Source organism: Myotis daubentonii, chromosome 4 (genome assembly GCF_963259705.1).
Source record: "Myotis daubentonii chromosome 4, mMyoDau2.1, whole genome shotgun sequence".
Taxonomy (NCBI): Eukaryota; Metazoa; Chordata; class Mammalia; order Chiroptera; family Vespertilionidae; genus Myotis; species Myotis daubentonii.
This window is the reverse complement of record NC_081843.1, coordinates 14,948,930-14,963,632: the sequence shown is the minus strand read 5'-3', so window position 1 is coordinate 14,963,632 and position 14,703 is coordinate 14,948,930. Positions and strand designations below refer to the sequence as shown.

Genomic DNA, 14,703 nt, shown 5'->3' with positions numbered 1-14,703 from the left:
CTCGTGACTTCTCGCAGATTATAGCCTTCGTCACGTATCTCCTGCGAGCTGCTTCTCCGTTAACCACACCATTAGCAGCTTCTCCATATTTTCATGGATAGATGTCCGCTGTTTAGAAATTATTGTAACGCCCTTGGCTGGAGTTGTAGCCTGTACCGACTCCTCCTGCTTCAGCGTGGTGCAGGTCGTGGAAGTGCTACGCTCGTCCTGCTTCGCCAAGTCGATCACAAGCACACCGTGGTCATGTTTTTCGATAATTTCTTTCTTTAATCCAATGCACATCATCCGCTTCTTCTTCTCAGCACTGTCCTTCGCACTTATTTTCTTCAGATCCATGGCTGAAAAAACGAAGTTTTGCAAAATAACTGCAAGCACAAATGCGAGCACAAGCTAACTGCTTAAAGTGAACAAGTGAGACACGTGATGCTGGGCTGATGTTGTGGCGTTCACTGTGACGTTCGTTGCGCCAACTAGCGGTGGGGTATCTGAAGCTGGCTCGTAACCCGAATTTTAGCTCGCAACTCAAAGCAAAAAATCGGCCAAGAGACAACTCGTATCTCGAAAAACTCGTTAGTCGGGACATTCATAAGTCAAGGCCCCACTGTATACTAAGTGGGTAGGCACCATGAGACAAGGTGGGCTTCATAGAGAATTCTGCCCTAAGCAGGTCACCTCAAAGACTTCATCCTCACTAGTTCAAACAGAATTCCATTTTAGCTTGATGCTAGTCCTTTGCTGCCTCTGCTTCTCCCCTGCAATGACTCCCCCCACCCCCCAACCCCCACATACCCATCCTTGTTACTCTTTACAGTAATTACCTCAAAAACAGATGATTTCACCCAGCCCCTACGGCTCACTGGTTGAGCGTTGACCTATGGACCAGAGGTTACAGTTAGATTCCTGGTCAGTGCACATGCTGTGTTGTGGGCTCCATCCCCAGTGGGGGGGGGAGTGAAGGGGGGGGCGTGCAGGAGGCAGCCCATCAATGATTCTAATCATTGATGTTTCTCTCTCTCTCCTCTCCCTTCCTCTCTGAAATCAATAAAATAAATTTAAAAATAAAACAACACAAATGATTTTGGTCATCAGGGCAAGAAATACCAGCTCTCAACAGCAGTCCCCTCTGAATATGCCACCTTATCTGTGGTGAAATGAAACTCTATGTTTCTATCTGGTGTGAGTTCTCTGATGATTCATAAGGCGTGAACTCCGAGAAAAGCTTTCTCCACATTCAGAACATTTATAGGGTCTCTCTCCTGTATGGGTTCTCAGATGACGAATCCGATTGGAGCTGTGAGAAAAACTGTCTCCACACTCATGACAGGTATAGGGTTTCTCTCCTGTGTGAATTCTCTGGTGCCTGATTAAGTTGGATCTATGAGAAAAGTTTTCCCCGCAAAGGGTACACTTATATGGTTTCTCTCCTGTGTGCGTTCTCTGATGTCTGGTGAGGTGCATGCCCTGCCGGAAGCTTTTCCCACAGGTCAGACATTCAAAGAGTTTCTTCTCTGTTTTGTGGGTTCCATGATTTGTAAGAAAGGAGCTGCCGTCACTCATTGCTTCCCCACACTCGGAGAAGGGGAAAAGCCTCTCTTTCTCATGAGTTCTTTCATGTATGACAAGGTGGGAACTTCGAGAGAAACTTTTTCCACACTCAGCACACTTATAGGGTCTCTCTCCTGTGTGTATTCTCTGGTGCCTAAGGAGATTGGAACTGTGAGCAAAACTCTCGCCACACTCAGGGCACTTGTAGGGCTTTTCACCGGTGTGTGTTCTCTGGTGTCTGTGGAGATTGGAGTTGCAAGAGAAGCTTTTTCCACATACATTACACTGATAGGGCTTCTCGCCTGTGTGGGTGTGTTGATGGCGAGTCAGGTGGGTATTCTGACTGAAGCTTTTTCCACATTCAAGGCACTTATGGGCTTCCTCTCCAAAATGTGCTCTGTGTAGTGATAAAAAGTGTGGGCTCCCACCAAAGATTTCACCACACTCTACACCCATACACAGTCTTTCTGCTGCATGTATTCTCTGGTGCCTAATTAGATTTGAGTTATTAGAGAAATTTTTGCCACACAAGGGACATACATGGAACTTCTTCAGCTGCAGTTCTTTTGGCCGGCCTGCTTCTCTGCAACTTGTGGCTCCCACTATGGACTGCTCCATCTGATCCTCTGGTGGAAGCTCCCAATGTCCTTCTGCCCTGTCCCCAGGCCGTCCCTGCTCAGGACTCCAGGGCACCTCCCCTCTGGCCTGGCCAGTCAGAAGCACCTGCAGATGGATGTTCTCAGGAGAAATAGACTAAGCACTTTCTTCCCGGCTCTCAAATTTCTCTTCTGGAGCTGGGTTTCTGGGGTTCAGTCCCTCCTTGCAAATCTGGACACTGGGATCCCATGGTTTTCTTCCTTGTTCCACCTGGATGCTCAGGGCCTACTGACTGGGAACCTGAGATTCCAGTGAGTCCACATTCTCATAACTCCCCTGCACCATGTCCCTGGAGAGGGCCCTCTTACTAGGATCCTGATGCCCCCACGTCCTCTAAGCTCTCAGGCAACTGGGGCCCAGTCATCTTGTCTTCCATGTTTCCTTCTGGAGGAAAGAGAGAAAGCCAGGAAGCAGATAATGCCCTCTCCTTTACAGCCTGGAGGTCCCTTTTAGGGCTGGGGCCTAGCAGCTCCTGCAGCCTGGGACCAGGGCTTCGCTCAGTCTCCATTGGCTCCAGCTTGAAGCTCGGTGCCTTTCGTGCTGTTTCCAGTGACAAAGGCTCCTCCAAAAGCACTTCTGTTCCCCGCCCATGGTCTGTGACCTGCTGCCTCAGTTTCCCAAGCTCTCTCTGCATATCTTCTACAAGGGTCACTGCTTCCTCGCCGCTCTCCGGGTGCAGCTCCTGCACCCTGCTCTGGATCTCCTGGGGCAGGATGATTAGAAACTGCTCCAGCACCAGCAGCTCCAGGATCTGCTCCTTGGTGCGCATCTCAGGCCGCAGCCAGCCATGGCAAAGTTCCTGGAGCCGGCTGAGGACTTCCCGGGGCCCAGCGGCCTCTTGGAAGCGGAACCGTCTGAAGAGCAGGTGGGAGGCCTCCGGGCTGGGCCCCGGGTCCGGCGGGAGCAGCTCCTGGCTCCAGGCGCAGTCCTCCTCCAGTTTCACTATCAGGAGCCCTTCCCGATCCTGGGAGCCCGGGCCCGACGCCATCGTCAGGCCCCCGGAGTGCCCTACCCGGGAAACCAGCGGTGCCCGCCTGGAAAGGAGCCCCCAGCCTCGCACAGGGATGGCCGGCGTCAGCAGAAGCCCGAGGACCCTGGGCTTCAGGTCGCGGCCGAAGAGCCCGCTCTAGGCGGGCCGCAGCCGCCTGCGGCGCCTTGGCCTCTCAGTCGGTGCCAGGAGCCGCCGCGCCAGCCCTCGGCCCAGCCCTCCCCGGGGCCTCCCTAGGCACGGACCTGGGCGCCGCGCTTCTCGCAGAACTCCGCGCTCGCTCCCCCGCCGGAAGTCTCAGCGCGAGAGTTAGCCGTCCACGGCCAACGGCGCCAGCTGGGGACCCACCTCCAGGTGACGTTCTGCGAACTAGAACGCCCATTGGTCCAGACCTCGCCACGGATTCACCGCTGACCAACCAGGAAGGGAGATTCATCTGCAGGGACAGGACGAGCGAGGGGCCAATTCAAGGCGAGAGGCGGAGTCATCCGACAAGCCCTGACACCCTGGAGGTTCCAAGGGAGAGGATGGATTCGCTAAATAGATTTATAAAAATTGGTCCTAAAGCGGGCGTGACCGGCGGGCCACGTGGGCCCGAATCCCCCGGAAAGTTTACTAAGATACAAACCCTCGAGCCACGCGAGATTCAATGCGTCAGAGTGTCGGGGTGGCTCGGAAATCTGAATTGTTAACACCCTCCACCCCCCAAGAAATTCTTCACCCATAAGCCTATTTGAGAGTCACTGTCCCAGTCATGACGGATTAAAGGCGGTCTCACCCGCTCCGGCAGTTCAGGGTTGCAGGAGAGGGAGCCATCTACCCCAGTGGCACCGGAGGCTCCCGAGCCGGTGTCCACGAGCCCGCTCGGCCTCTCGGGGGGGCCAGAGGTTTTTAAAGGACTCTAGGTGGGCTTTTCTGGCAGGGAACTCTCTGGGCAGGTCTGGATCCCGGGAAATTCCAGAGGGGAAAGATAATGACTTAGCAAGTGGAATGTGGTCTTAGCAAGTGGAATATGGTCTAAGTCAGTGGTTGGCAAACTGCGGCTCGCGAGCCACATGCAGCTCTTTGGCCCCTTGAGTGTGGCTCTTGCACAAAATACCACGTGCGGCGCGCAGGTACAGTGCGATTGAAACTTCGTGGCCCATGCGCAGAAGTCGGTTTGGCCTGGGCCAGTCTGTTTTGAAGAAGTGGTGTTAGAAGAAGTGGGGGGGAGGGGTGGGGTGTCGGTTGGTGGGGCGACCAGAGACGCTGCTGCAGGCGGCTTCGGTGGGGATATGCAGCGCTGGGGAAGTACATTGTTTTGAGGTATGTTTGCTGAGGTCGACCCCTTCCAACTCTCCCATCCTCACTCATGTATCTGAAACAAGTATACAAGACAAGTGTGGATGGGAGAGTTGGAAGGGGTCAACCTCAATCAGATTGAGGACGTTTTTAGCAAAGGCCAGCTTAGAAGTACCCTAATTAAGTTAATAACATGTACCTACCTATATAGTTTAAGTTTACAAAATTTGGCTCTCAAAAGAAATTTCAATCGTTGTACTCTTGCTATTTGGCTCTATTGACTAATGAGTTTGCCGACCACTGGGCTAAGTGAAAGGGAATGTCGGTTGTGAAGTGTTCCAAAGGTCAGTCCTCAGCGGAGGGGATATAAGTCCAATTATTTGATCAGACCTAACAAACACAAGTACCTGAGGCATCAAGCACAGCATATGGGCGAAGTGAGAAGCCCTTTGGACAAGGCCGCTGAGGCACTCTGCTCTGGGGAACGATGACTGGGCCTGTGTGTGTGACCTTCAAGACCTGCAACCCAAGGTCGCACGTGGAGGACACCAGTACAAGGCTGGCAGTGAGTGAGATGAGCAAGAGCGACACCAGGGCGTGAGAGTGGAAGTGGGGGTTGGTCTCTCAGACTGTGGGGGGGGGGGGGGTTACTGTTCATCCGCATCACCACTTGACCTTGACCCAATGGAACTAAATTGGAGGATTGCTGGACTTTGCAATTCTCATAGAATTTCTCTCTTTGGACTAAACTCCTAGGACTCTTGGACAATTCGTGGAGAGAGTGGGGTAGCCCCAAGAGAGAATGAAATTCTGCTCATGAGAGAATGTGGTGCTTGAGTGATTCATTAGAGAAACAAAGCAGATATGTCTACAATGTCCACCATCCTGATGAAATAGATTATACTCCGTACCATGGACTCATGAAGCGTTTATAACATCTGCTATTTTGCCAGACCCTTTTTTCTGGACACTGACTGTCCCAAGATGGATAAAATAAAGGTCTAACCTCTAATGAACTCAAAATATTTCTTGGGTAAGATAGTCTAGTAAGCCGAAACCGGTTTGGCTCAGTGGATAGAGGGTCGGCCTGCGGACTGAAGGGTCCCGGGTTCGATTCCGGTCAAGGGCATGTACCTGGGTTGCGGGCATATCCCCAGTGGGAGATGTGCAGGAGGCAGCTGATCGATGTTTCTCTCTCATCGATGTTTCTGACTCTCTATCTCTCTCCCTTCCTCTCTGTAAAAAATCAATAAAATATATTTTTTTTTAAAAAAAAGATAGTCTAGTAAACAGTAAAACAGAATAGGACAAATACAGGGACAGAGGCTTATCTCCTAGTTGTGTGTGTTTGGGAGGGGACAATAAACAAAGAACAAGTAAAATATGTAGCATGTTCCATAGTAATCAATGCCCTGAAAGAAGAGAAAGCAAGAAAAGAAGCAATGTGGGAGGGGAACACTGCTCTTGTAAACAGGATGGTGACATGGTCATATTTGAGCAAAGACCTGTAGGAAGTGAGGGCGTGAGCCATGCAGTCATGTGGGGGAAGAGGAAGCTGCAGTGCAAAGGCCCTGGGGCAGGAGCATGCCTATTGTGTTCCACAAGACAGCTGGAAGCCAAAGTGGCTGGAGCACAGGGAGCAAGGAGAGGAGAGGTAAGAAGGAAGGCCAGAAAGGTCAGGTCATTTCCTCTAAGTAAAGTAAGGAGTCATGAGAGGGTTTTGAATAGAAGAATGACATGATGTGACTTAGGTTTTAAGAGAACCACTCTGGCTGCTATGCTGAGAATGGACTGGTAAGAGCAACAACAGAAGCAGGGGGACCAGGTAGGAGGCTATCATAGAAATCCAAGAGAAAGAGGGGAGTGGCTTGGGCCAGCGTGAAAAGAAGTAGCCATTTTTGCACATGATTTGAAGATAGAATGGAACCAATAGGATTTTCTGATGGTTTGAATTTAGAGAAAGAGAAGAGTCAAGGAGGATTCCACATTTTTGTTGTTGGTTTTTTTGTTTTGTTTTTAAATATATTTTATTGACTTTTTACAGAGAGGAAGGGAGAGAGATAGAGAGTTATAAGCATCAATGAGAGAGAAACATCAATCAGCTGCCTCCTGCACATCTCCCACTGGGGATGTGCCCGAAACCCAGACACATGCCCTTGACCAGAATCGAACCTGGGACCTTTCAGTCCGCAGGCCAATGCTCTATCCACTGAGCCAAACCGGTTCTGGCTGTTGTTGGTTTTTAAAAAAATCAAGCTTATGGAGTAGTTTACATACAGTAAAATTCACCATTTTTAGTGTATAGTGCTTTAAGTTTTGATAAATGCATTCAGTTACATAACTACCACCTAAGTCATGATAAAGAGCCAATTCCATCACTATAAAAAAAATCCCCCATGCTCCTTTGTGGCCAATCCTTCCCCCATTCCAACCCCTGGCAATCACCCATCTGCTCTCTGTCCCTACAGTTTTGCCTTTTCCACAATGTCATATACTAGTAAATGGAATCATACAGTATGTACCCTCTTAAGTTTGGCTTCTTCTCCTGCATTCAAGTCTAGAAGGAGGAGGAAGGTGGGACAGGCTAATGTCCCTTTTATCAGGAAAAAACAGCTTCCCAAGAAACCACCCATCAGAAATCTGCTTTCATCTCATTGGCCAACACTCAGTCCCATAGGCACTGGTGACCTTGCCAGAGATTGTAGGAGTGAGTATTTAGCTTTTCCAATCTCTAAGGTGGAGGAAGCAGAGGATGGGGATCGGAATGGGTGTTGGCTGAGCCAACCAAAGAAGTCTGCCAACTAGCGGAATGTTCTGGGATTAAATGTGTTTTTTCACACTGTTCTGGATACAGAGCAGAAGAGTTGGGAGGTCCCAGGCTGGGGAGGGGGAAGTCTCCTCGATGGTTAAAGAATTAAGGAAGGAGCCTGTGAAGGAGCAATAGCCAGACCTCACAGCCTGCAGCTAAGTCAGCTTCTGCTGAAATGACATTTGTCACTGTGGTGTCTCCACTCCTGCCCTTGGGAAGGTAAGAAGGACTCTATAAAGGGCTGTTCATTGTGGGAGGTTAAATGTGAGTGGAGGCATCTGCCTGGATGGGCATATTGGCGCTATTCCCACTGGAGGAGGCTCCTCCTGGAGGGAACAGCTGGGCAGGCTGAAGGGTCTTGTCTGCAGCTTCCAGAGGCTGCAGGGGGTACCTATGGAGCCAAAGCAGTGAGGCCTTCCCCCCGAGAGTGGCCTAGATTTGGGGCATGTTCCGGGCCCACCTCCAACCAAGGAGCAAGGGGCTCCTCTGAGGTATGGACCCTGCCAGGGCGGGGCTGACTACATTTCCACCTCCTGGACCCCCGTCCTGATTGGGAAGGGGCAGTCATGCGGAATCCTGTCAAACTTTGAAGCACCTGCCCCCACTGAGGGCCCAGCCTGTCTCAGCTTCCTCGAGATGGGCAGAAGGGTGCCCTCAGGGTCAGGGCTTCCTGGAGGCTGATCATCCAACTCAGAGAAAACCCAGCTCACCCAGGACCATCCTGCTATTCATGGGGCAGCTTCCCCACGCTGGCAGATATTTCTAGGCATCCCTTTCTCGAAGGCTTTTGTCAGCGTGTCACTTTAAGGAGCTGGTCTGTTTACTGAAGGGGAGGGAGGAGGGTAAGGAGACCAGAGTGACAGGTAAAGAGAGGACTAGGTCACAAAGGGGAGGTCCTGGGATTCAGCTGCCACCCACTCACTCCCCAGGCTGGTTTCCAGGTGAGCAGGAGGCCAGTTTAGCATTTGTTTGTTTATTTTAACAAAACCAACCCCACAACATTTCGCGTGATCTGGTAATAACCTAAGGGTGATCAAAACAATAGGAACAAATGTTTTAGAAAAGTAGTTCCAATAAAGGGTACCAACCAACCGACAAACACCTGCACTCCCCTCTCAAAAACTCACTTCACTGCCTGGTTCTGGCCGGAGGCACTCCTCGCTGTTAGCGTGACTGGACCTAGTCGTTTTCTTGACTTGGCTTTAGAGTGAATCTCTTTTGCATGAACTATTCCAGGGAAGCCCAGGTGGACTAAGACAGGGGTCCAGATAGGGGGGAGGGGAGGGGAGGGAAGAGGAGAGGAGGGGAGGGAGGGGAGGGAGGGGAGGGGGGAGGGGCGGGCAGAAAGGCTGGTCCAGGAGGAAGGAGGCCTAGCCGCAGGAGAGCGGACAGTGGAAAAGGCCATCCTAAGGGAACAAGAGTGTTAGCTGGGTCCCCCCAGGGCAGGAAGCCAGGCGACTCCTTGTGGCTTGGGACAGTGCTCTCACCCCACCCCCGTGGGTGCAGGCAGGTGACTCAAGCCCAAGATGAGGCAGGGCCTGAAGCCCTGCTGTCTCATTGTTGTGCTCCTTCCTCCACAGGGAGGATTCACGGAATCAGCTGTGAGTCACTGTTGAGTCAGCACCTGGGGGTGCAGGCATGGCTGCCTCAGCTCAAACCCGGGAGACAGGCCTCTGGGCGCAGGGGGCGTGGTTTCTCCCGCCAGCCCTGTTTTGGAAACCCAATCTGCAGGGCCCTGCAGCCACCAAACCCTTGGGGTGCTTTCATGTGGCAGAGCTGGGTCTCCTGCCTTCTCTCTATAAAAGGACAGTGCAAAGGTCAGGGGTCAAGGTGTTGAACCCCAGGTGGACCCCTGCTCCCCAATGTCCCCAGACAAGGGGGGAAAAAAAACAGGACCTGGGGAATAAATAATTTATTGAAATTGGGGGAATAAATAAAATATGCGGGCGGGATTACAAATAACTGTAAAAATCATTAACATATATACACAAAGGCGCTCCCGGCCCCAGGGGTGGAGCCTGAGCCGGGGGCGCGGCGAGGGCGGGCCTCCGCCCGGGAGAGGTAGATGGCTTATTTACAGCGGAGGAAACCACGTGGTCAGGCCGCGGGGCCGCCCCGGGCCGCCCGGCGTCCCCGGAGGATCCTTAACCCCGACGGCCCGCTCCCGCTCCCGCTCCCGCTCCCGTAGGAGTGTCCGCGGAGCTGCACCCCTTGCACGATCCTCTGCACCCAGGAGCGGTGGGCGTCCAGGCTGATGTAGACGCCGGGCCGGTTGCGCTCCGCACAGCCCTCGCCCCAGCTGATGATGCCCGCCAGCAGCCAGGCGCCCTCCACCTCGCACATGAGGGGGCCTCCGGAGTCGCCCTGCGGAGAGAGGGGCAGGTTAGGGACCCACCCACGTGAGGCAGCGGGTGGGCACAGCCCAGGGTCCGACACAGCGACGGCAGGCCGTTCCCTGTGTGGGGAGAAGGCAGTTATCCATCCCGAGGCCCTGAACTCCACCCAGGCAGGGAGGGCGGGTAGGACGTGCCTCCTGGGCTCGCTTCTGGTGACAAACACCCCGTGTGAGACCTCCTCCCTCCTCGGTGAGGCAGAGAGTATTGTAACTTGTGGCACGGATGGGGAACTGAGGCTCAGAAAGAAGCCATGACTTGCCCAAGTTGGCAACTACGGGCAGCAGGGTAGGAATTGCAACCAGGCCTTACCATGTCCAAGGCCAGGCATTGGGCACTATCCTGCCATCCTCCACCCGGGACAGCTCCCTGCGAGGGCGGGCTGGACACCTGAGGTGCCCAGTCTATGTTGGATGTGTGAACAGATGGGTGAGTGACCGACCCCCCTGGAGGCCTGTTCTGCAAGCATCGAGGGGACTGCAGGCCACAGCTGGTTCTGGGAGAGGCCCAGCCAGCCAGGAGGAATCTCAGGGAAGAAGGTGGGGTGCTCACCAGACAGGCATCACGCTGCCCCTCCAGGTAGCCTGCGCACAACATGTCCTCGGTAATGGCTTCCTGCCCAGCTCCCCGCCAGTACAGGCGACCGCAGGTTTCCGAGTCGATGATGGGAACCTTCAGCTTCTGTAGGGTCTGAGGGTGGGGCAGGGGCACTGGGAACGGGGAAGAGAGAGTCAGGCCTGGGAAGTTCTCCGGGTTGCCTCATCCCCTTTGGCCGCGCTTCTCAAAGGCTAACGGGTCACCTCTGTCAGGCTCTCCAAAGAGGGCTGCGGAAAACCCGAATTCCAGGCCTCCACCTCCGGACCTACTGAATGGGACGTGAGCATGCAGCTTTACGCTCTGAACTGTCAAACAAGGTCCCTGATGCCCACCGATGGGTAGACCCGGTGGTCCAGGTTTGTCCCGCCTCAGGCACTGGTTTACCCAGCATGGGGACCGCGACAGGCGAAGTGTTCAATAAATGAGCACGAGGTGTTGAATGTCATGAAAACTTGAGGAATTTCCTGACAGCCTGGAGGTGGGAGGAATTGTAGACCCCCCTCCCCCCCCCCACATGCCCCCACAGCCCATAGTTCCAGTTCTCACAGAAGCCCCTAAGGACCATGGGGAGGCTGACAGCTGTCAGTGGGATCTCCAGATTCCACAAATGGTGTCCTTTCTCTTAGTTCTTCTGGAATCTGGTTAAAGTCCTATTTTTCTGATCTTTTGTCCTTTCTTAGTCTCTCTCTCTCTCATCTGTCTTTTCCTGCCTCACTGCCTCTTACCTTATCTCATCTGCTTTGTGTGTCTAGATGGTGTTTTCCAAACCTCCAAACTCAGTTTGCAATTATATTTTACAGGCATGGAGACTGTATTTCCTCCTGGGAATTTTGCCTGCAATTACAGCAGGCTGCCACCAGGGCTGCCATTCCCATGTTGGAATCTTGGGGCTGTTTTCATATTCCTGGCCTTCAGCTGGGCCCCACACATGCCTCCTTCCAGCCATTCCTAGATCACTTAATATCTTTGTTGCTCTGGCTCAGAACACAGCGGAAGATACCTTTCATTAAAAATGACCTGAAACTGTCTACCTAGGCTTCCATGATGCCACATCTTTGGGTTGTAGTCCATCTTTTTGTCTGTCATGCTATGCCACTGGCCTCTAAGCTTTGCTGCCAGGGCACCTGTGTCTCTTAGTGTCCACCACCCTCTGTCCGTATCCTCCTTATCTGTCCCCAACCACATGGTGGAGAAGAGGCGCACCTCCATCATGGACACTCCCCCAGCCTGCAATCCAGCAGTTGGTGTTCGGAGGGAAATGGATGGAGGAATCAGGCAGGCAGATGGGCAGGATTCGCTCAGAAAACTCGATGGAGTGCTCGAGGCGCACCAGGGCGATGTCTGCACGGGAGCCCTCCTTCCAGGAGTACACAGGGTGGGGCAGCGCCCAGGCAATGCCCACCTCCTGGGACCTGGGACCAGGATTCTCCAGCTGCCAGGCGCCCAGCAGCACCGTGAACTGGGATGGCTTGTTCAGAGTGCTGGGAGGAAGAGGGAAGGGGGTGGGGTCAGGCAGGAACCACTGATGGCCAGGAAGGGTCCGGGAAGGGTGTTTGGGGGAAGAGCAAGCACAAGAAGTCCCCACAAAAGCAGCAACAGAGCCTTCTGGGAGGAGCAGGGTCGGTCCAGAGGGACCCAGACGGAACCGGCGGTGGCAGCCGTGGCTGTGTGAGGAGCCCGGGTGTGGGGCAGGGAGGAAGCTGGGGACTCGAGTGGAGGAGATTGGCTGCCATACCCCTTGAAGCAGTGGGCGGCGGTGACCACCCAGCGCCTGGTGAGGAGGGAGCCCGCACAGTGGTGGGTCCCGTTCTTCTGGATGCTCACAATCCAGGGCCACTCGGCGTCGGCGCTGTCCTCACCACCCACAATCCGGTTCAGCTGCTGCGGCTTCCCACAGGCTGGGGAGGCTGGCGGAGGAGGGTCCAGTTTTCTGTCACCCCCTCAGCATGGTCCTCAGCCCCTTCCCTCTGCCCATCTCCAGAGGCCTGTGCTCCACTGCCTCTCCCTCTGCCCTCTGCCCTGCACGGACCCCCTCCTCTGCTATGTCTTCCCCTGACCTGCTCTTCCTCTTCCTCTGCCCTCCCTTCTGGCTGGCCTTTCCCCTCCACGTAGCTCTCAGCCTTGCCCACAACTCTATCCTTTTACCTCCTTGGCCATTTGCCCTTCTGGACTCCAGCTGCACTTGGCCCTCTCTCCTCCAGTCCCCAGTCTCTGCTCTGCCCTCTGGGCCTCCTTTCCTGCCCGCTCTCTAATCTAACCTCTGCCTCCTTCTGACCACACCCCCCCCCCCCCCCCCGCAGACAGACACACAGACACTGCCCTCCCCCTCAGACACCCTCCATGCCCCCTCCCCTCAGGGCGGTTCCTACTCACCAGGTGTCTTGGCAGCATTGAGGGTGTCTGAGGACAAGAGAAGGAAAGGGTCAGGCCAGTTGAGAGGAGGCCCCCAAGTGCCCAGTGGAGAGAATGGCCCCCAGCGTCCAGTGGAGTGGACCTCCCCCCAGGCCCAGTGACCCTTTCCAGTCTCTCATTCCCAGGCCCCTCCAGGCCTTCCCAGGTTGGGCATTGCCTGGAGCCTGGAGAGCACGGGATGGAACCCTCATGCTCTCATTGTGAGCTGAGCCTTGCACATCCCATCATCTTCCTCCAGCTCATGCTCAGGATTCATCCCACCTGCTGGGGGGGGGGGGGGGGAGAAGCTACCCCTGGGACACCTCTCACGGAGAGTGGGCACACACCTGACCCTCTCGGGCTTCCTCCCTCAGACCTAAGTCAGCGACCAGAGACTCCCTTCACCTCCAACCCCAAGCCCCAGGCCTGGATGCTGCTGCCCCAGAAGATGGAAGAAACAGGAGGGAGGGAGCCCTGACCAGTGTGGTTCAGTGGTTAGAGTGTCGGCCCAAGCACCAAAGGGTCAAGGGTTTGATTCTCTATCAAGGGCCGGTACCTGGGTTGCAGGTTTGATCCCTGGCCCAGGCACATGCAGGAGACAACCAATCGATGTGCCTCTCTCACATCTATGTTTCTCTCCCCCCACACCTCCCTCCCTCTCTTCCACTCTAAAAATCAATGGAAAAAATATCCTCCAGTGGGAATTAACAACAACAAAAGAATTAAAAATAAAGAAACAGGAGAGAGGGAGATGAAGACAATAATGAATTTGGTCAGCAATAACCACCCAGAGATGGAGCATATGAAACCTCTTAGTACCTACCTGCAGTGTCTCATTTAAACCTTGAGCATCATGGAGCAGTCAAATAACAGAGAGGGAGAGGGAGAGTGGGGGGTAGGAGGGGGGGGGGGGCAGGGGAGAGAGCAAAGGAGGAGACTGGATTCTGGCAGGCCCTGGAAGGAAGGTGGCTGAGTCTAGAGGGAGGAGGAGGTGATCCTGAAGGGCCAGAGAGGGAGGTGGAGAGGGAGGGCCAGCAGGTCCTCGGACTCACCGGTAGAAGCCAGAAGCAGCAGGGAGGTTAAAATCCTGAGGCAGCCCCCACCCAGGGCTGGGGGGGTTCTGGACACAAGCATGTCCAGTGGGGGTGGGGCCACGGCCTGGCGAGCTGTGCTGTGCCGGCCACAGGAGTGTTCAGAGTTCCCTGCAGGTCACCCCTGGTTTTATCCTCGGAGGCGGAATGCTGTCGGACCTGTCCCCCCAGTGAGTGGCTCAGTCCCTGCCACTCGGGGCTGTAGGTCACCGAAGGGGTGGGGCTGCCAGGAGGAAATGAGCCTTAACGGGAACTGGGGGGCTCTGGCCGAGGCCCCTGCCTCTGGACTGGGCCAGTGGACTCGGGCTCTGGATCTGGGGCTCAGGACACCAGCGCCAGCTGTGGGCCCAGTATCTGGCCTCAGGAGGGCAGGCTAGGGAACCTGGACCGTGGCCTTGACGCTGACCATGGAGTTGGGGGGTGCAGAGAAAGGTGTTCATAGCTTGAAAGGAAGGGGGTCCAGGTGGGGAAAGGCAGGTGCTCAGACCCAGGAGGCTCAGGTATGAGGTCTTGGAGAGGCCCCAGGGTTTTGGGGAGATGCGGGGGGCAGCCAAGGGGATTGCCCAAAGGCTCAGCAAGGCCACTGCCTCCAGGGGCCAGCTGACCTGACTCAGCCAGGGGAACTAGCCCAGCCCGGGGCTCTGGGATCCCGTTAACCCACTTACTGGAAAGCCATGAATCAGGCCCCCAGTGGCTGCCAGTTCTGGGGCGGCCTTCCTGTGGGCCCTGTCACTCAGAAGCCCTAGGACTCACCCTACTCACCCTTCACCTGCACTCCCAGGAAGCTTGGATGGGCGGGGCCAGCCAGGTGCTCTGTGGCTATGACTTAGGAGGCTGCCTGGAAAGGGCTGGGAGGCAGGGTCTCCCTCACTCTGCCCCACCCCTGAGCTCCTGAATCCGAGACCCCCAGCCTGAGGCCAGGTCTTCCCTGACTCAGTGCCCACACTCGAC

The 14,703-nt window shown here is 54.8% G+C and overlaps 2 protein-coding genes across 2 annotated transcripts; both read right to left on the bottom strand.

Annotated features, from left to right (window-relative positions):
• Nucleotides 1–843: 843 nt before the first annotated feature.
• LOC132232970 (zinc finger protein 263-like) lies at nucleotides 844–4,048 on the bottom strand. Its single transcript, XM_059692826.1, is given in 3 exon segments — nucleotides 844–2,530; nucleotides 2,532–3,696; nucleotides 3,819–4,048. Coding segments are annotated over 2 exon segments (2,022 nt in total). The 5' UTR covers nucleotides 3,191–3,696; nucleotides 3,819–4,048; the 3' UTR covers nucleotides 844–1,167.
• A 5,277-nt stretch (nucleotides 4,049–9,325) lies between these two features.
• Nucleotides 9,326–14,204, bottom strand: PRSS22 (serine protease 22). Its single transcript, XM_059692809.1, has 6 exons — nucleotides 13,714–14,204; nucleotides 12,644–12,670; nucleotides 12,006–12,177; nucleotides 11,474–11,751; nucleotides 10,226–10,383; nucleotides 9,326–9,644 (listed from the first exon to the last, which is right to left on the bottom strand). The coding sequence occupies exons 1-6, from the start codon at nucleotides 13,793–13,795 to the stop codon at nucleotides 9,378–9,380; spliced, it is 984 nt and encodes a 327-aa protein (XP_059548792.1). The 5' UTR covers nucleotides 13,796–14,204; the 3' UTR covers nucleotides 9,326–9,377.
• Between the last annotated feature and the right edge of the window lie 499 nt (nucleotides 14,205–14,703).